Below are 21094 nucleotides of genomic sequence, written 5' to 3'. Positions count from 1 at the left end.
GACAGAAAAAGCCAGAGAATGAGAAGGACCCTGAAGATTATAAAACAGATTGAGAGAGAGAGAGAGATGGAGAGAGAGAGGACTGAGAGAGAGAGAGGACTGAGAGAGAGAGAGAGAGAGAGAGAGAGAGAGAGAGAGAGAGAGAGAGAAGACTGAACCAGTCAGGTAGGAGAGGAATTTGAGCCAGAGGAAATGAGTTGTACCAGCCTGCCCAGAATCAGAAGGAACTAGGAAGGGTGAGCTTTTTGAGAATCAAGTTTCAGAGGGTGAAAACATTCTAGGTCTAGATTAGAGTGTATGGAGGGAAGCTTCCAAGGCCTAGGTTAGCAGACAGAGGCAATAAGTCTCAGAGATAAGAGTTATTGCTGCCGAATAAAAGCTACTTTTACACTTCTCAACCTGTGGGTCATGACCATCAGAAACATATTTCCAGATGGTCTTAGGAACTGAGACACCTCACAGTAGCAAAATTATAGTTATCAAGGAGCAAGGAAATAAATTCGTGGCTGAGGGTTCAAAAGGCCACTGAAAATACATGTTTTTCAGTGGTCACCCCCCACAGGTTGAGAACTGATCTTCTAGGACCATGTCTCCCTTGACTCTCCTCAAGAGTCAGTCCTCTAGAGCCCAGAGCCAGCCTTAGCATTACAGGAGTTCAAGACCAGAGGTCCAGGGCTAGCCTGAGAACTCTCCTGTTGGCTGTTGCTTCACATTCCTCAAAGAGTGGTAGGAATGAGGGCATCTGCTTCTTCCCCATAATGGTTACGAGCAGGGGGAGACTCAGGGAATTCGAGGCTTCATGGATACCACAAGCACAATTCATTGGTGAGAGAACTTTGGCTCCTGGGCTTCTCCACAGCACATCCAGTTGTGCCCACTTCCTGTGGCCCTGAGAGAATGCTCTGGTCTCACATGCCTAACTTTACCTAGCAGTCTCTTGCCCTCTGCTTTCCCCAGCCTGACCTGGGAAAGCCCACTAAGCTGGAATGCCCAGGCTTGGGTAAGGGTGGGGCTCATCTTCAAGAGACAGACTCTTGGTTCAGGTAGGATCACAGAGCCTGGAAGGGTCCCTCTTCCAAGTAGTTCTGGTGACCTTACAGCCCATTGGCAGTGACAAAAACGGTTCATGTGAGCTGAGAGATGTCCCTGCCTACCGTCACAGGATGTGAAATGGACTTCCTTGTGCTTGCTCTTCTGACAGGCAGATCTTGGCGGTCCTCACCAGTGTCTGCCAAGAATCCTGTTGCCAAGTGAGTAAGTAAAGGACAGAATTCTGGGGAAGGGTTGCTGAAGAGAAGGCTCAGCAGTCAAGAGCACTTGCTGCCTGTAGAGGACCAGAATTCATATAAATAAAAAATAAAAACAGAGCCAGGTGGTAGTGGCACATATCTGTAATCCCAGCACTCAAAAGTCAGGGGCAAGTGGATCTTTGTGAGTTTAAGGCCAGCCTTAGTCTACAGAGAGAACTGGAGGACAGCCAAGTCTACACAGAGAAACCGCATCTTGAAAAACCAAAATTGATTAATTTTGTTTTATTCAATTAATCTTTTAAAACAAGATCTCTAAAAAAGAGAGAAAGAGAGAGACTTGGTGATATAGTTCAATGCAGTGCTTTCCTCGATCCAATCTTGTATACCACAGACTATCATCATTATCGTCATGACATCCTTCCTTGTCATCCTCCTTGTTCCTCCTCATCGTCATCGTCGTCCTCCTCCTCATCATCATCATCAAGAACTGGCATAGACAATTCAGCCTGTGAAGACTTAAAGGCATCTGCCCCCAACATAAAGGATTTGATCCCTGGGAACTGCATACTGGAAAGGGAGAGGAAAAACTCCTTAAAGTTGTTTTTGTGACATCCACATTCAAGACATTGTACACATACACATACACACACATATCAAAAAAGGTGAGATGGTCACGAATATCTGTAATATTAACACTTAAGAGGCCGAGGGGGGAGAATCTGGGTTCATGATCAATCATCTTGGTTACATAGCTTGTTCAGGGCAAGCTTTAGAGACAGAAAATTAACTTTATTAAAAAAAAATGTCTTCTAGAAATGGGTGAGGGTTGTGTCCTAAAGGGAAGAAGAGGGAAGGAGACACAGTCTCAGGTCAGGCTGGTAAAGGCTGGCTCTAGGAACCAGGGCAGGGCATGGCTTCACATAGTGCAAACTGGAGCTCCAGGTACTGTGGTGCTCCCTACTGAGCACCTGTGCTCCTCCTGCTGCAGAATGGGTTGCATGGCACCTTGCAGGGCAGCAGGCACTTGCTGGCTGTACCTGCCCTGGGTGCCCTGCTCTGGCTGCAAGCTCACCTCCATGGAGCTCTGGTTAGCACGCCTTGCAGTCTTGTGCGGGCCCTGGTCAGCAGGTGATGATGGTCAACGACATTGGGTACGGACTGGGGATCTGCTTCTTAGAAGGTGAAGACTAACTAGGCAGCAAACTAGACACTAGAGCAAAGCATATCCTGTGGCCAGCAGCGCTCACTTGGCAGGGTCAGGGGGACAAGATGACCCTGAGCTAATACGGGCCAGGATGACGAGGCTCTGAATCCCTTTGTTGAATAAAGTTTATGCATTTATGGGAGCCTGCTTGATTCTTGTCACCTGGGACTCCCTAGACCTTCTTTTAACTGCCCTCACATTGGGCCCTAGAGGCTCACTAGGCAGAAGGAACAAAGTCCTGAGAACTTTGAGGGCAGCATCAACAGCCTCAAAGCAGTGCTTGGCTTGAAAGATGTGCTTAGTGTAGATACAACCAAGGATGGCAGCAACAGCCTTACAAAGATGGGGACAGCTAGACTTGAAAAGGGGTGAGGGGTTCCTGCCTCCCTTGCGTTTCCTGGTCCTTCTCCAGTCACTTCCTGCTCCCCATCTTTCTGGCCTGGCCTTCATCTTCCCTCACAAAGCAGAGGCTGCCTGAGAAGATGGTCTATTTATTTCATTTTAATTAATATATTTATTCTCTGAGCCAGACTGGAGCTTAAGTTCAGAGCTTGTGCAAGATGGTAGCTCCCCTCAACTTGCTACCTCTGGAGTGGATAAGATTACAGACCAGACCTGCCTATAACACTTGACCAGGCTAAAGATAGTCATGGGGGAGGTGTATGTGTATTGCAGGGGGCTGGGGGTGGGGTTGCTGAAGAGATGGATCAGAAGTTAAGAGTACTAAGTTAAGGTCCTAAGTTAAATTCCCAGCAACGATATGGTGACTCACAACCATTTGTAATGGGATCTAAATCTCTCTTCTGGTATACATGAAGACAGAGCCTTCATACATAGAATATATTAATCAATAAATCATTTTTGAAAAGAGAGGGTAAAATCAATTTATAGAAGAAGAGAAGGAAGGAGAAGGAAGAGGAGATGATGATGATGGTGGTGATGATGATGATGGTGATGATGGTGATGATGATGGTGATGATGATGATGGTGGTGGTGGTGATGATGAGGATGATGAAGATGGTGATGATGATGATGACCATGATGATCATGATGATGATGATGAAGATTCTGGGAGGCACTGCCAGCCTCAAGGAAAGGTAAAGGGTACAGAAAATGTTTCTTCTTTAGCAAGCCAGGAGATACAACTCCAGTAAGGTGGACCACTAAGGTCCTGTGGGAGCCACAGCCAACCCCAGTGGCTTCTGTTTTCTTCTGTACAGCTCCTGACATACACTTTCCAAAAAGTTTAACCCTTGCTGACTTGAATCTCATTGATGGTGTCAAGCTCATGGAGACTTGCCTTGCCCTGCCTGCCTGGAATGCTGAGATTGAAGGTGTGTATACCATATATAGCAATAAATTATTTTTTTAATTATAAAGTTTTTTCCTAAGGATGGAGATATAGCTCAGTGACAGCTAAAGCATTGTCCTAGACTCAATGCCCAATGCTACAAAAATATATGGAATTAGTGCTACTGTGTAATATCATGGACAGATCAGAAGTGCTTATTAGTATTTTTTTCTATTCTTGTGTGTGTGTGTGTGTGTGTGTGTGTGTGTGTGTGTGTGTGAGCCAGATATCATGTAGCCCAGACTATACTTAAACTGAGTATGTAGCAGAGGATGTCCTGAAACTTCCTGTTCTGCTCTTCTTGGCTCCACCTCCAGAGTGGGATGATGGACACAGACTGTCACCCCTGGTTTTATGTGCTATTAGGGATAGAACCCAGGCGTCATAGATGCTGGGAGCTCTCCAACCTACTTGTGAAATCTTTGCCTTAGTTTGGGTTCAGGGTTCAGATGTTTCAGCAGGACCTCATGCTGCTACTTCTATGTGACCTTTGTTCTCTGTGCCTCAGTTTCCTCATTGGGAGGGAGGCAATTTCTTTATGTAGTAATCCTGGTAGTCCTGGAATTTGCTTTAAAGACCAGGTTGGCCTTGAACTCACAGAAATTCTCCTGCCTCTGCTACCTGAACTATGAAATTCAAGGCATGTGCCACCACAGCCAGTCAAGCCTTCATTTTGCAAGTGGTACTGTGAGAACCTGAGAGGCGCAGATAGAGAGAGGCCTGTCCTCTGCCTTGTTATATTTGATCCTGGGCCTGAAGCTTCCTTCTCCTTGCATCTACTTGGCTGTTTCTCCCTCCTCTCTGAAAGCCAAGCTCAGATCCCATTGCCTCAGGGAAGAATCTCTGACTCTCTCAACCTGCCTCACCCCCTGGAGATGCTCTCACACATCTGACTGTACAGATGCCCAGGGACACAGGCACTTCAGCAGTCGCCATTGACTCCTCTTGCAAACTTCTGCATTGACCCCTCTTGACAAAGAGTCCATCTGCTGAACTGCTGACCCCTTTTTGTGACTCTGTGTCTGGGTTGTGTATGTGTGTTGTATATGTTTGTATGTGTGCATGCGTGCATCTTAAGGAAGTCATACACTTACATATGTATACATACATGTGGAGGTCAGAGATTGACCTTGGGTGGCTTTGGGGAGGTCTCTAATACTTATTTTGTAAAGTAAGATCTCTTTCCTGATGCTAGAGCTTGCAGATTTGGCTTGAGTAGCTGGCCAGAGAACCGTGAGGGTAAGTCTGTCTCCACCCCTCCTCCCTTCTCCCTGTGCTGCAGTTATGGACTTGCAGGTTCTGGGGACCCAAACATAGCTTCTTATTCTTGAACAGCAAACAAAGATTTTACCCACTGAACCATCTCTGTAACTCATCTGGGACCCCTTTTTTTTCATGTCCTAGTGCAATGAAAAGCCTGATAAGTACAAGCTATTGGCAGATGACTAATGGCCTCCCTTGTATCACCAGAGAAGTCTGGAGCATTGCAGGGCCAGCAGAGGTGCCGGGTTTGGCCCTGGTGCAGGGCACAGTGCACAGTGGTGGTCTCTGAGCTAACACCTCAGAGATTGTAGCTTAGGGTCTTTGTAGGCAGGCCCCAAACCCTTGCCGGATCCATTTCTACCCAACGTTCATTTCAGATCACAGAAGCCTCTCAGACCCAAGGATTGCAGTTGGACACACAGCTCATGCAGATGTTGTATTTATTCATGGGTTCAGTTTGGAAGTACCTGACACAGACCACTTCAGCCTGAGTGGCCATATTTCACACATGAACTGTTTTCACTTCCCCACAAAAACAAGATACTCTTTATGCCACCTGCCCTCCAAGAGACACAAGCTCCCTTGAGCACAAGGCTGGGATCATCAGGGTAGCTAGAGTACTGATAATTACCCACGAGATACCCCACCATTAGCAGGCGCGGCTGAGTGGTTGTAAAGACTATCTGAGTTAAAGCAGAAGGATTATATGTGCCTTCGACCCCAATGATGTGCTCTTCCTTAGACAGTCTGGCTACCATCACCTTCCCGGCAGTAGAGCCATACACTTGACCGTCCTCGTTGTCATTATAGTTGAGCTGAATTCTAGGAGAGAGGAAAAGTCTTGAATACTCATCCCGACAGTGCATGACCTGACTTCCTGGCTCCTTGGTACCCCTCCCCGCTCTTTTGGCTTCTTAAGACATACTGAAAAAGAAAACGCCACTCTCAGACACTGTGATCTAAAGCTCACTACTCAGTATGAGAGGAACCAGTTCCCTCATGAGCACAGAAGACATCACAAACAGAGAAGACCTTGGGAAGCTGCTCACTGAAAACTTCAAAAGGAGCAGCGACTGCCATGGGGAGCTGCCCCTGGCCTTGCTGGGACATCCTCAGCCTAGGTCACTTATAAACAGCAGGCCACAGTCTAGGTGCCTTCCATGCCCCTTGGGGACTTCACCAGCCGAACTGCTAAGTTCATCAGCAACCCCATCTTTGATAGTGTTCCAGAGCTTTCTCTTCCCTGTTCATACACTCTACCTGTTTTTTTATGTGTGTGTCTGGTGTTCTCTAAGTACAAAGCAGAAATCCAGTCCAGGACTCAAGCAGGGCTGCCCCCCCGCCCCCCACTATCAAAGGACTGACTTTGGGTTTTCTGCTTCCAACATATCTTACCACTAATGTCTTATTAGAGACTCACTCTGACCCTTGCCTCTTTGGACTCAAACCTGACAGACCAGACTTTTGCTATCAAGTTTGGGGCCTGAGGGGCCTTTTGTGGTTGACTTCAGGAAGGAGAATCATCTCCAACCTTCTTTGATCAACCCAAGAGGCAACAGTAGGAATTTACAAATGAATTCTCCCAGGATAGGCCTGTGTGCAGGAGAGGTGGCTAGAGACAGGGACAAGCCAAAGGTTTGGCTGGTAGCTCTGTGACTCTGTTAATCAAATGACTTTAATGATCCATTGAAAGCCAGGTGAGGATTCCATGGGTAGAATATAAGCAGAGCATCTACATTGGCCCATAAAGCCATCGAAGAACTGGGACCCAGTGGTAGGAGCCATGACCCAGATCCTACTTACCCAACAATCAATCTAGCCTGAAGAAATACCCGGATACTTGTTATATTTTTTCCTTCAGGTGCACTAGTGCAGGAATGTTTTCCAACTTCTGGACCATGATAATCTGTGTGGATAAAAAACCCAAAGGGAGAAAACCCACTCAGCCACACAAAGGATGTCTTCCCACCCTTGAAGGATAGTCCCATGACAATATTTAGTCTGTGGCAAAGGGCTGGGAGTAGCCCCCGTGTCTCCTGGGTTGTGAGAGATGAGGTGGCTACTAGAGATTAAGAGAGAGACAGAGAGAGACAGAGACAGAGAGACAGAGAGAGAGACAGAGAGACGAACAGAGAGAGAGAAGAGAAACAGTCAGAGAGAGAGAGACAGAGACAGAGAGACAGAGACAGAGAGAGAGCGAGTGAGAGAGAACGAGAGAGAGAGAGAGAGAGAGAGAGAGAGAGAGAGAGAGAGAGAGAGAGAGAGAGAGGCAGACTTCAGACTTGACTTACCTTGTGTCAAAACCGTGGGGGTCCCCAAGAAGGCAAGAATCAGTAAGGCCAGCATGGCCTCCAGCTGGAACATCTCAAAGTCTGAGGGGAAAGAGCAAAGACCACCCAAGTCTTGGACAGGGAACCAGCTGCATTTTGCCATGTCCATCCCTGGGAGGCACACAGCTTACCTGGCTGAGAGGATTCGCCTTGGGTATCTTGTTCCTGGACCTCTTTCCCCTCCCCTTATATGCTTCTGGGGCCTCTTGGGCCCCTGTCCAGAAGGAAGAAGCCACAGGCCACCAGAGAGACAGGAAGGAGCTGGTGGGGGGTCTCTTCCTGGGGGAGTTCTCAAAGCCATCTGGGGAGGCTCCCGGACACACTGTTTTGCCAAGTTGGCACTACAGCCTACGTCTACATGGCTGCTGACAGTGACAGGCATTATCTCCATTGTCACCTTTGGGCTCTCACGGGCACCTGGTCAGAACTTGACTTTAGAAGTTGGAGAGGTTTGCTGAGAGCCGTTCCCCAGCTCAGCCTGGCAGATTTCAACCCTCTGAGTGGCACAGGTACTAGTCTCAGAAACACTCCAGAGCACCAGGGCCTCTTATTGAGGGGCCTAGGCAGGTCCTTGGTCTGGCACACTTCGCAGAACCCCTGTGAGCTCCCTACCAACCTCAGAGAGCTAGAGACAAGTGTTGCTCCTTCTACCCTGTTTAAAGAAAAAAGAAGAGGCACTTTGATAGTAGTTGCTTGACCTGTCACTCAGCTATCTGTGGTGGTCTCTCTGCTATGCAGGATTTAGCTATAGAACAGATGGGAAGGGACACAGAGGTCATGAGATAGAGAGAGACATCCAAGATGTAACAGGAGCCATAAAAGGCAGAGAGTAAAATCTCTTGGCCAACTCATCTGGCAGCACCTAGGACCAGTGTGAGGTGTGTTCCTGCATTTTTGTGCATGTGTGTGTATGTGTACGTGTGTGTGTGTGTGTCTGTGTGTGTTTGTGTGTATTACTGGGAATTGAACACAGACTACCAAAACATTTGGCAAGTGCTCTACTACTGAGCTATCTAAGAACTGTTTCCTCTTTGTCATTGTGTTGTGCATAAGGAGTGAGGGTACATGAATGTGTGTGCACATGTTGATGATCATCACACATATTCTTTTTCCTCCTCTTCCTCCTCTTCCTCCTACTCCGTCTCCTTCTTTGGTCGGATCTTTGTATTATGACCCAGACTGGCCAGGACCTCACTGGAACTGGAGTTATAGACAGTTGTGTTGGTGCTGTGAGTCCAACCCAGGACCTCTGGAAGAGCAGTCAGTGTTCACAGTTGCCCAACCACCTCTCGAGACATTTATGCCTATGTTTTTGAGACCCTTTCTCACTAAACCTTGAGCTCACAGATTCAGTTGGACTGGCTTGTTAGCAGGCCCCAAGGATCTCCTGTCTCCTGCTTTTCCTGCATGAGTTTTACAAGCATGCACTGTTGCACCCAGCCTTTTTATGTGGGTGCTAGGAATCAAACCCAGAGCCTTATTGCTTGATGGCAAATGTTTTACCAGCTGAGCCATCTCCTTATCCCCTCCTCAAGCCCCAGGATCCCTGTCTTTATCTGGGTGGTGATATTCTCCTGGGCTTGGGTCCTGGGTAGCTTCCCTCTGTCTGATGTACTTTCTTCTGTCTATTCTCATCTGTTCTACTCAGCCCCTTCTTGAAGGAAGACACATGAAAGGAACACAAAGATGTATTTGTCAAGACTTCGCATTGGCTACTGAAAAGCATCCCATTGGAATGATCTGGGAAGATGGGATGGGGAAGATAATGATGGAGGAGATGAAGGCTATTTATTACCTCACATGGGGCAGAGAACAATGTCAGAAAGGGCATCCTCAGGGTCTCTGGAAATAGTAGAAGGTCACAACTGCTGATACGGTATGGAAGCCAGACTTGATGGAAAGCCCAGCTTCATGAGGGATGTGATGGGTGAACTGGGTCGATGCTGTGCCTCGAGCTTTTCATCTATTACATCTAGAAAATCACAGTATCTACCCTCAGTGTTGCTGTGAGAATCCCCAGAGATTTTTCACATAGAGAGGGCTACTTAGAGAGTTCCTGGAAAGTCAGAGTTACATAAATAAACCCTGTCTAAAAAACAAAAAAGAAAAAGGAAAAAGAAAAAAGAAAAAAGAAAAAACCCAAAAGCCTGTCTCAAGTCACACTTGAATTTTTATTTTAGATATCCAAGTAAATCGAGGGATGACACACAGCTATGGATAATCAGACATATATCCCTGAGTGCTAGCCTTTAGGCTATTCTTTACATAATTTAAGACACTTTAAAACAGCTGGTAAGAAAATATTTTATATATAATTCTGTTTGATTGAAGTATGAATAAAGACTTGACCTAGAAAACAGCATCACTGAAACCACAACATGGAGGCCTTTCTTTCCTTTCCTTTCCTTTCCTTTCCTTTCCTTTCCTTTCCTTTCCTTTCCTTTCCTTTCCTTTCCTTTCCTTTCGTTTTCTTTCCTTTCCTTTCCTTTCCTTTCCTTTCCTTTCCTTTCCTTTCCTTTCCTTTCCTTTCCTTTCTTTTCTCCTCTTTTCTTTTCATTTGTTGGTACTCAGGATTAAACCAAAGACCTCACTGTGTGCAGCAAGTGCTCTACCACTGAGCCTCATCCCCAGGCCTGATATAGAGGTTATGTTTGTTCATTTCCTTGTTTGCCCCTATGACACTTATACAAAGTTCCTAGACAAGGCCAGTTCCAGATGAAGTATAAAATTCAAGAGTCCATTACTGGACTAGGGGTGCAGCTCCATTGGCAGAGTGCTTTCCCAGCATGCACCTGGATTCAATACCCAGTACTATATAAATTGGGCAGAGTATCACATCTGTAATCAAAAACCTGGGAGGTAGAGAATTAAGTATTGTGTGAGACGTGTCCTTGGGGAACATGAACAAATGTCTATTCATCCAAGATAGTGAACCAAGACATAAAAGTTAAGCCACCATAGAGAGCAGACACATGGTGACGATTGGCCACATGGCCAGGAAGGGAGCTTTAGAGAAAGCATAAGGAAGCCCCTGAGTGCCAGGAAATTGTACTTAGCTCTGGCTAACATTCAAAAGAAGAGAAAAAGAAGGCACAACTCAGAAAGGGAGGCTGCTCCAGCAGAGTCCTCCTGGACAGCCCTGGAGCATCTGCCCAGAGGAGGGAATTCTGGGAAGGAAAAGTTCACCTCATTAAAAGAACAGTATGTTCCTCCTACCTCTTTCATCCAGCTTCAGGTGAGCCAGGCTTCCTGAGGAGTAGCCTTTAGCTTACACACTGGATTAACTCTTAAAGAAACAGACATGTCTCTATCTATCAGATAATTCCAAGGTTATTGTAACCACAGTGGGGTTTTCCTCATCCTCCTGAAGAGAAGAAATAATAGGCCACACCAGTGAGATGCCTAGGATCCAGATGCTATCATCTGAATGAGAAACCTGGTTCCATCAAGACGTCAAGTCCCTGAAGGCACTCTGTGGCATCAAGTAATCTATGCAAACATTTGTCCTTGGCAGGAGTAGCAAAGAGAGAGGCAAGCACACCTGAAGAGTTCCTTTAATCTTTTGGGGACCTTGACTCACATAAAACCAGATCTTTGGCTTCAGTGAAGAAAGTAAGTTCAGGAGAAGTCCCTATGAAGCAGAGTCGGTCTTCATTCAGAACAGAGAGCTGCTCAGAGAAAGACTAAAGCGCCTTGGGAATGTGGATGTGGACTTTTCAGAGCACAGTCACATTTAACTGCCGTTTCCTCCACAGGTAGATCCAAAGGAAACTGCAGACCCTAAAACTGCAGAAGACAGTCAGACATCTAGAAGGCCTGGCCTGGCCTGGCCTGTAGGAGGTGGTTAGATAAAAGTCACCATTCCTCAGGAACTTGTGAAGCTGGCTCCCTCTACTAAAAGAAGTCCTTTCCAATATCACTGGCAGAAGGGGCAAATGGCTACCCTTGTTGCCCATTAACATAGCAAAGCACACCTGGCTCTCAGGCTCCCTCCTATCTCAAGTATCTGTTGCCCATTTCAGAGTCCAGGCAGGCCCCCCAGCCCTTCTCATCCCCTCCCCTGCTAAACTCCATCCAGCTCCAGGGTTTCCCTCCCCCAGCTACTCCTTCTCCTTGTAAGCCTGCTCTTTCTGGATAGTTCACTCTGACTCTCTGTCTCCCCTGCCCCATCTCTCTCTGTATTCCTCTCCTCCTCTCCCTCTGACCTCCTGGGCTCCCTCTTTCCATGTTCCTCTCTCTGGGCTCTGCACCTGCTTCTCTCTTGACCATGTTCAGTCTGCTTCTTTCTCTCTCTCCTGGATGTCTCCGACTGTCCTCTCTCTCTGTGTCTCTCTCCCTCCTTCCCCTTATCCACACCTTGAAGTGACATCATCAGTTTATACATCAATGGTGGTTTCATTATGCTCAGTACAGGGATGACACTATTAGGAGGTGTAGCCTTGTTGGAGTGGGCTTGTCACTATGTGTGTGGGCTTTCAGATCCTCATCCTAGCTGCCCATGAGTCAGTATTCTGCTAGTAGCCTTCAGATGAAGACATAAACTCTCAGCTCCTCCTGCACCATGCCTGCCTGGATGCTGCCATGTTCCCCGCCTTGATGATAATGCATTGAACCTGTAAGCCAGCCCCAATTAAATGTTGTCCTTATGAGAGTTGCCTTGGTCATGGTGTCTGTTCACAGCAGTAAAACCCTAACTAAGGCAGCCACCACATATTCCATTTTGGGGTTCTCAATGTGCATCTCAAAGGGTGGTGAAAACAATTTTCCTTTTCCTTTTCATTCTCTCTTTTGGTCAATGAGATTCTACGATGGCTTTAGAGGTGCCTTGGATGGAATTACTATCTGACCAATACAACTAAGAGCCACGGAGTATTTAAGGCAGGTCCTCTTACTGTAAGTGAGGTTTCTGGTGAGATCCCTAGAAAGTTTCAGGTTGTTTGGCTGATAAACTCTCCAAGTCCAGGTATTCTTTTGTGCCGCTGGGAACAATTTGTTCATAAGGTTTACTTGAAATGTTTGCTACTGCTAGAGAGATGGCTCAGTGGTTAAGAGCACTGACTGCTCTTGTGGAGGTCCTGAGTTCAAATCCGTGAAATTTTATGGTGGGTCACAACCATCGGTAGTAAGATTGGATGCCCTCTTCTGGTGTGTCTGAAAGCAGCTATAGTGTACTTACATATAATTAATAAATAAATCTTTTTGGGCTGAATAGATGGCTCAGAAGTTAAGAGCTTAATCTTAATTGAGCTTTATAAAAAGAAAAAGAGCTCTTTCCTGCAGCCGAGCAGGATGCCCAAAGGGAAGAAGGCCAAGGGGAAAGGGGAAGAAGGTGGCCCCGGCTTCTGCTGTCGTCAAGAAGCAGGAGGCCAAGAAGGTGGTCAACCCTCTGTTCGAGAAGAGGCCCAAGAACTTTGGCATTGGACAGGACATCCAGCCCAAAAGAGACTCAACGCGCTTCTTCAAATGGCCCCACTACATCAGGCTGCAGCAGCAAAGAGCCATCCTCTACAAGCGGCTCAGAGTCCCTCCTGCCATTAACCAGTTCACCCAGACGCTGGACAGGCAGACAGCTACTCAGCTGCTTAAGCTTGCCCACAAGTACAGGCCAGAGACAAAGCAAGAGAAGCAGCAAAGGCTACTGGCCCGTGTTGAAGAAAGCTGCTGGCAAAGGTGATGTCCCAACTAAGAGACGGCCTGTCCTCTGAGCAGGAGTCAATACAGTCACCACCTTGGTGGAGAACAAGAAGGCTCAGCTGGTGGTGATTGCCCATGACATAGACCCCACTGAGCTGGCAGTTTTCCAACCTGCCCTGTGTCGAAATATGGGGGTGCCCTACTGCATCATCAAGGGAACAGCCAGGCTGGGGCACCAGGTCCACAGGAAGACATGCACCACGGTTGCCTTCACACAGGTTAACTGGGAAGACAAGGGTGCTCTGGCTAAGCTGGTGGAAGCTATTAGGAACAATTATAATGACAGATATTGTCGCATCAGCTCTTGACCAGCAAGAAACGACACGACCACCAGTCCTTCAAACAGCAGTTTATTCAGCAAACTTCAGTCTTCATCTCTCACGCTTCAACTTTATCTTCTCTACTTTATCTCTCTCTCTCTCTCTAACCCGGGCCTCTCACTCTTATATACTCTCAGCCCCCATCCACTCACGGCAGGACACATCGCCTCACCAGGCACACAGCTTTAGTTAATCAGGGCAGCAGGGGCAAGTCTCCACCAAATATGGATTTGCCAGTATCCTGGTGCACCTGCGCAGCTCTCACGATGGTTGTGGCTTATTTTCAGCTGTATGAGGAAATCAGGTGCAAGTCATAAGATTTAGCTGCAGTCCTGGGTGCCATCTTGGGACTGCTGCCACACCTGCTCCTCACATCTCCCCCTTTTTTCTTTTTTGGCAGAGAGAATGTCTGTCTTAGATTGCCCCCTGCAGCAATGCCCCTTACCTGTCCTTGGGAGACAAACAGCATTGGTTTGATCCCGGTCTTAGGTTGGTGACACGCCCAGGGAGTCTTATCAGTCACTGACTACTTCTCTATCATGCCAAGCCACACTTGGGGAGATTGTCCTGTCTGCATGCGGCAGGTGCATCAGAAGGCCAGGATGCTGATTAATCTATGGCCAGATCTTGATTGCTGCAAGCAAGCCTCATGGGTGAAGGTAGAGGTCTGATCCCCAGTGTGCAAGCATAGGGGCCCTACACAAAACCATCCCTTGGGCTCATCACCCAGAGAGGTCTTGGCCAGCTCCCGTGCCGTTTTTTCTGGGGGAAGGGAACTAGGACACTGAACCTTCATGCAATCAGACGTGCCTTCCACAGGATGCCAACAGCAAGCTATCCTCTGTGCAGTGCTTAGCCTCGCAACCCATGGCATAACGCAGCATTATTTCTTTAGAGCGGCAAACCGAATCTGAGGAGATTGTCCCACCTCCACTGCGGCAAAAGCCTGCTCTACCATGGAGGATGTGCGGGCCTGCACACACTGCACCCGCCAAACACACAACACACACACTATTACAAGCATACATCCCAGGGCTCCCATCAGCCCTGAGGCAAGGGATCTTATAAACAATAAACACAAAAGGAGGTCACATACAAACAGGGGTAGCCGGAAAAGAAACATTCCTTCCTCCAGCAAATTGAAATACAGAAGTTTCAAACACATTAGAACCATTCCAATAAAAATTTGCATTGCCCCAGGCCCCTCCCGCCACCTGGCTTAAGGGGGAAAGATCAGTGCAACTACCATTCACCCCACATAACAACCATACATATAAGGGGCACTGCCCAAGGTGGAAGGGAATCAGGAACACTCCTACAAAAACGAAGGGGGGACCATCTAGGTTGGGAGGGTATAGTGCCATTGCCTTTGGATATACTGGCAGGCCACACCCCTCAAATCCAGGTAGCATTAGCTTTAGTAGATACAGCTGAACACAATCACTCATCTGTGAAATATTTCGAATCATCTGAAAACAACAATCCCTTTAGCTGAAGCAACATAGAAAAAAGGCAATTGTAGTGAAGCATTAGATGTAAAGAATTGAGGAAACACTTGAATGCGTCAATGGCATGGGTTTCAGGAACACAGAGCTCTTCAGTTCTCACTAGCGGGAGCACCCCCAGCCACAGGAACATCCACGTCCTCATAGCTCCTCTTGTTTTGAATTGCTCTGGTCAGCCGCTCTGGGACCCACAGCTGTTGTAGGTGATCCTGAGGAAACAAACCCTCTTACCCAAACCAATTGAGAGTGCTCCTCTCTCACGTGATTCAGCGCCTCATTACCTCTCTGGAGTTCTACGTCACATCTTTATCTTCTATGCAATTTCTCACTAACTTCCAGACCGGCAAAACCCCTTTTAGTAAAACCCTCTGTTCCTCTGCAAACCTCAAGTCCCAATGGTGCTTGGTGCAACTTGTCCCAAAACCAGGAACCTTAACTTGTCCCAAAACCAGGAACCTTATCTTGTCCCAAAACCAGGAACCTTAACTTGTCCCAAGACCTGGAACCTTATCGTTACTTTGTGCCTGCTCCCTGGCAACTTTATATTCGCCTCTATTTTATCTGAGCTCCTTCCTAAACTCCTGGGGTCATAAGTTTCACTTACCGTGAACTTACCCTCCCGGCAAACACTGCCTGCTGAAAGTTCTGAACTCGTTGGTGGGGGAGTCGATTCCCATTAAGGGCCAACAATTGTCGCATCTGCTCTCAACCAGCAAGGACGACACGACCACCAGTCCTTCTAACAGCAGTTTATTCAGCAAACTTCAGTTTTCATCTCTCTCAATTCAACTTTATCTCTCTCTACTTTCTCTCTCTCCCTCTAACCCGGGCCTCTCACTCTTATATACTCTCAGCCCCCATCCACTCACGGCAGGACATGTCACCTCACCAGGCACACAGCTTTAGCTAATCAGGGCAGCAGGGGCATGTCTCCACCAAAATGGATTCGCCAGTATCCTGGTGTACCTGCGCAGCTCTCGCGATGGTTGTGGCTTTTATTCAGCTGTATGAGGAAATAAGGTGTAAGTCATAAGACTTAGCTGCAATCCCAGGCGCCATCTTGGGACTGCTGCCACACCTGCTCCTCACAAGATATGACAACATCCTTCGACACTGGGGATGCAACGTCCTTGTCCTAAGCCTGGGGCTCGCATTGCCAAGCTGAAAAAAGCAAAGGGTAAAGAACTCGCCACTAAATTGGGTTAAATATACACTAAATTTTCTGTACCTAAATATAATTACAAAATTTAAAAAAAAAAAAAGAAAAAGAAAAAGAAAAAAGAAATGCGTGCTACTTTGAAGTCTGGACCAAGCTTCAGGCCCAGTGGTTGTTGGGTTTTGTGACAAGAAAGCTCAGTTCTTCCAGAGGTCCTGAGTTCAAATCCCAGCACCCACATGGTGGCTCACAACCATCTGTAATGAGATCAGATGCCCTCTTCTGGTGTGTCTGAAGACAGCTACAGTGTACTTATGTCATTAATTAATTAATCTTTTAAAAAAGAAAAAAGAAATGCTTCCTAGTTTGAAGTCTGGACCAAACCTCAGGCCCAGTGGTTATTTGGGTCTGTGACAAGAAAAGTCAGCTCTTCTTAGGCAGTTTGTCTGCTGCTCTCTTTAACCTGGTTTGACATTTGTCTTTAGATTCTGTTTAACAGTTATCTCTGACTTGAGGTATGAAAGTCAAGTAAGTTCACCTTGGGCTATTTTACATACACATTGATACAAATTATGTGCTGTCTAAGGTTTGAACATCTGTAGTGTGCTGCCTTTGTTATGAATCAAGATTAAACATTTTAAACTGGATATGACATCAAAGCCCTGTAATCCTAGCACTGGGAAGAGGAGGAGAAGTGTTGCTGTTCAAGGCCATCTTCTTTTGCTACATTCAAGTTAAAGGCCAGTCTGTGGTCCGTGAGATTCTGTTTCACGACAGCCTAAATAGGCTGGGCATCCTAGAACATGACTTTGATACCAACCCTGCAGGAAGCAGAAGCAAGTGGATTGCTGTAAGTCTGAGGCCAGACAGACAGACATCATTCATATCCTGACTCAAAGGAAAAACAACAACAACAAAAGAAGAAGAGGAAGAAGAAGAAGCAGAAGCAGAGAGAGGGAAAATCTTGTTGCTGCTGCTCTTGCTGTTTTTGCTTGTTTTCAGAGACAGTTCACATGACTGTAACAGGGCCTGACCTTAGCACAACTGACACTGTAACAGAAGTGTCATTCAACACTTGGACAGCACCACCTGCTGAAAAAAAATTTAAAGAAATATAAATAAAGGTCAAATTCATCAAAGTCCAGATAGTTTTGGGAAACTCTCAAAACATACTAACCTTGCTTTGGGGCTTTTGTAGGTCTGCTTCTGGCTAACTGTACTTGTTAACTGAAGTGTGTCAACCCAAAACATGGTTTCTATGCTTAAAAGCTCATCCTGAGAAAGGCTCAGGGCTACACTGGGATCTCAAACACCTGATGTAGTGTAGTCACAGGTCGGCTAATGAAGACTTTCTATTGGCTTGAACCCATGTCTACGCAGTGTTATCTGGTGAATAGTGAACAGCAGTGACGTTGGAGTGTTACACAGGTGCATGGTCTGAACCACAATGCATTTTACATGTTACATGCATGTGATGAGAGCAGCCCTAGAGCCTTCTTAAGCCATATAAGCAAGCCTGTGGGAAAAGAAGTTTCCACAATGTCCCCTTGACCCACCTTTGGTGATCTTCAATTTTACATCGGATGTTTCCCCGAGATGCCACAAAGTCTTGCCACCTGTGTATGGCTCCCGAATCCTCTAGAACAGTGGTTTTCTGTTGCAGAATATTTGATCACACTGTGAACCCTGAGATTGTTACTTACTGACAAAAACTAGTTGTGGTTTGGCTCAGTCCTTTGCACACACCTTTAGCCCAAACAATAAAGGTAAAGTTAGGTTGTAACAGGAAGCACCAATGGTTGAAAGTGATGTCTAATTGTGTGGCAGACAAAGTGATGACCAGAGAAAGATTTGACAGAATAGGCTATGCTCAACCCTCATGAGAAGAGAGAGGAAAGGGAAGCTACTTGAGAAAGCACTGCAGAGAGAAAGGGAGAAGGTAGGTTTCCTGGGAGAGTTTTACAGAGACAGCTTGAAGAAAGAACAAGCTAGAAGCAGCTGAAGACAGAAAAAGCCAGAGAATGAGAAGGACCCTGAAGATTATAAAACAGATTGAGAGAGAGAGAGAGAGAGAAGACTGGGAGAGAGAGAGAGAGAGAGAGAGAGAGAGAGAGAGAGAGAGAGAGAGAGAGAGAGAGAGAAGACTGAACCAGTCAGGTAGGAGAGGAATTTGAGCCAGAGGAAATGAGTTGTACAAGCCTGCCCAGAATCAGAAGGAACTAGGAAGGGTGAGCTTTTTGAACATCAAGTATCAGAGGCTGAAAACATTCTAGGTCTAGATTAGAGTGTATGGAGGGAGAAGCTTCCAAGGCCTAGGTTAGCAGACAGAGGCAATAAATCTCAGAGATAAGAGATATTGCTGCCGAATAAAAGCTACTTTTACACTTCTCAACCTGTGGGTCATGACCATCAGAAACATATTTCCAGATGGTCTTAGGAACTGAGACACCTCACAGTAGCAAAATTATAGTTATCAAGGAGCAAGGAAATAAATTCGTGGCTGAGGGTTCAAAAGGCCATTGAAAATACATGTTTTTCTGTGGTCACTACCCACAGTTTCAGAACTGATCTTCTAGAACCATGTCTCCCTTGACTCTTCTCACCAGTAACTCCTGTAGAGCCCAGAGCCAGCCTTAGCATTACAGGAGTTCAAGACCAGAGGTCCAGGGCTAGCCTGAGAACTCTCCTGTTGGCTGTTGCTTCACATTCCTTAGAGAGTGGTGAGAATGAGGGCATCTGCTTCTTCCCCATAATGGTTACGAGCAGGGGGAGACTCAGGGAATTCGAGGCTTCATGGATACCACAAGCACAATTCATTGGTGAGAGAACTTTGGCTCCTGGGCTTCTCCACAACACATCCAGTTGTGCCCACTTCCTGTGGCTCTGGTCTCATACGCCTAACTTTACCTAGCAGTCCCTTGGCCTCTGCTTTCCCCAGCCTGACCTGGGAAAGCCCACTAAGCTGAAATCCCCGGCTTGGGTAAGGGTGGGGCTCATCTTCAAGAGACAGACTCCTGGTTTAGGTAGGATCACAGAGCCTTGAAGGGTTCCTCTTCCAAGTAGTTCTGGTGACCTTACAGCCCATTGGCAGTGACAAAATCGGTTCATGTGAGCTGAGAGATGTCCCTGCCTACTGTCACAGGATGTGAAATGGACTTCCCTGTGATTGCTGTTCTAACAGGCAGATCTTGACCGTCCTCACCAGTGTCTGCCAAGAATCCTGTTGCCAAGTGAGTAAGTAAAGGACAGAATTCTGGGGAAGGGTTGCTGAAGAGAAGGCTCAGCAGTCAAGAGCACTTGCTGCCTGTAGAGGACCAGAATTCATATAAATAAAAAATAAAAACAGAGCCAGGTGGCAGTGGCACATATCTGTAATCCCAGCACTCAAAAGTCAGGGGCAAGTGGATCTTTGTGAGTTTAAGGCCAGCCTTAGTCTACAGAGAGAACTGGAGGACAGCCAAGTCTACACAGAGAAACCGCATCTTGAAAAACCAAAATTGATTAATTTTGTTTTATTCAATTAATCTTTTAAAACAAGATCTCTAAAAAAGAGAGAAAGAGAGAGACTTGGTGATATAGTTCAATGCAGTGCTTTCCTCGATCCAATCTTGTATACCACAGACTATCATCATTATCGTCATGATGTCCTTCCTTGTCATCCTCCTTGTTCCTCCTCATCGTCATCGTCGTCCTCCTCCTCATCATCATCATCAAGAACTGGCACAGACAATTCAGCATGTGAAGACTTAAAGGCATCTGCCCCCAACATAAAGGATTTGATCCCTGGGAACTGCATACTGGAAAGGGAGAGGAAAAACTCCTTAAAGTTGTTTTTGTGACATCCACATTCAAGACATTGTACACTTACACACACACACACACATATCAAAAAAGGTGAGATGGTCACGAATATCTGTAATATTAACACTTAAGAGGCCGAGGGGGGAAAATCTGGGATCATGATCAATCATCTTGGTTACATAGCTTGTTCAGGGCAAGCTTTAGAGACAGAAAATTACCTTTATTAAAAAAAAATGTCTTCAGGAAGTGGCTGAGGGTTGTGTCCTAAAGGGAAGAAGAGGGAAGGAGACACAGTCTCGGGTCAGGCTGGTAAAGGCTGGCTCTAGGAACCAGGGCAGGGCATGGCTTCACGTAGTGCAAACTGGAGCTCCAGGTACTGTAGTGCTCCCTACTGACCACCTGTGCTCCTCCTGCTGCAGAATGGCTTGCATGGCACCTTGCAGGGCAGCAGGCACTTGCTGGCTGTACCTGCCCTGGGTGCCCCGCTCTGGCTGCAAGCTCATCTCCAGGGAGCTCTGGTTAGCACGCCTTGAAGTCTTGTGCGGGCCCTGGTCAGCAGGTGATGATGGTCAATGACATTGGGTACAGATTGGGGATCTGCTTCTTAGAAGGTGAAGACTAACTAGGCAGCAGACTAGACACTAGAGCAAAGCCTGTCCTGTGGCCAGCAGCGCTCACTTGGCAGGGTCAGGGGGACAGGATGACCCTGAGCTAATATGGGCAAGGCTGACGAGGCTCTGAATCCCTTTGTTGAATAAAGTTTATGCATTTATGGGAGCCTGTGTGGTTCCTGTCACCTGAGACTCCCTAGAACTTTTTTAACTGCCCTCACATTGGGCCCTAGAGGCTCACTAGGCAGAAGTTCCAACGTCCTGAGAACTTTGAGGTCAGCATCAACAGCCTCAAAGCAGTGCTGGGCTTGAAAGGTGATTAGTGTAGATACAACCAAGGATGGCAGGAACAGCCTTACAAAGATGGGGACAGCTAGACTTGAAAAGGGGTGAGGGGTTACTGCCTCCCTTGCGTTTCCAGGTCCTTTTCCAGGCACCTCCTGCTCCCCATCTTCCTGGCCTGGCCTCCATCTTCCCTCACAAAGCAGAAGCTACCTGAGAAGATAGTCTATTTATTTCATTTTAATTTATATATTTATTCTCTTGAGCCACACTGGAGCTTAATTCAGAGCTTGTGCAAGATGGTAGCTCCTCACAACTTGCTACCTC

The 21094-nt window shown here is 46.8% G+C and overlaps 1 protein-coding gene and 1 pseudogene across 2 annotated transcripts; one reads left to right on the top strand and one right to left on the bottom strand.

The window, feature by feature from the left end:
• Positions 1 to 5491: 5491 nt before the first annotated feature.
• Positions 5492 to 7558, bottom strand: Dcpp2 (demilune cell and parotid protein 2). Of its 2 annotated transcripts, NM_001039238.2 has the most exons (4): positions 7530 to 7558; positions 7360 to 7440; positions 6872 to 6974; positions 5493 to 5890 (listed from the first exon to the last, which is right to left on the bottom strand). In NM_001039238.2, the coding sequence occupies exons 2-4, from the start codon at positions 7430 to 7432 to the stop codon at positions 5551 to 5553; spliced, it is 516 nt and encodes a 171-aa protein (NP_001034327.2). In that variant the 5' UTR covers positions 7433 to 7440; positions 7530 to 7558; the 3' UTR covers positions 5493 to 5550. The 2 variants fall into 2 exon arrangements, with proteins under 2 accessions (XP_017173087.1, NP_001034327.2); XM_017317598.2 differs by having other exon boundaries at positions 5492 to 5890; positions 7360 to 7533.
• Positions 7559 to 7756: 198 nt separating this feature from the next.
• LOC115488811 lies at positions 7757 to 13400 on the top strand (annotated as a pseudogene).
• Positions 13401 to 21094: the final 7694 nt, after the last annotated feature.

The sequence above is a fragment of the Mus musculus genome, chromosome 17 (assembly GCF_000001635.26).
Source record: "Mus musculus strain C57BL/6J chromosome 17, GRCm38.p6 C57BL/6J".
NCBI lineage: Eukaryota > Metazoa > Chordata > Mammalia > Rodentia > Muridae > Mus > Mus musculus.
The sequence above is the reverse complement of the archived record's forward strand: the minus strand, read 5'-3'. Positions and strand labels throughout refer to the sequence as shown.

What these genes read in the sequence shown, in the direction of transcription:
- Dcpp2 (XM_017317598.2), bottom strand. Translation starts at nt 7,507, where the DNA reads ATGGACATGGCAAAATGCAGCTGGTTCCCTGTCCAAGACTTGGGTGGT. An exon ending in CCCCACGGTTTTGACACAAG is followed by an intron (nt 6,975 to 7,359) that starts GTAAGTCAAGTC and finishes TTATCCACACAG; the next exon opens with ATTATCATGGTCCAGAAGTT. An exon ending in CAGGCTAGATTGATTGTTGG is followed by an intron (nt 5,891 to 6,871) that starts GTAAGTAGGATC and finishes CCTCTCTCCTAG; the next exon opens with AATTCAGCTCAACTATAATG.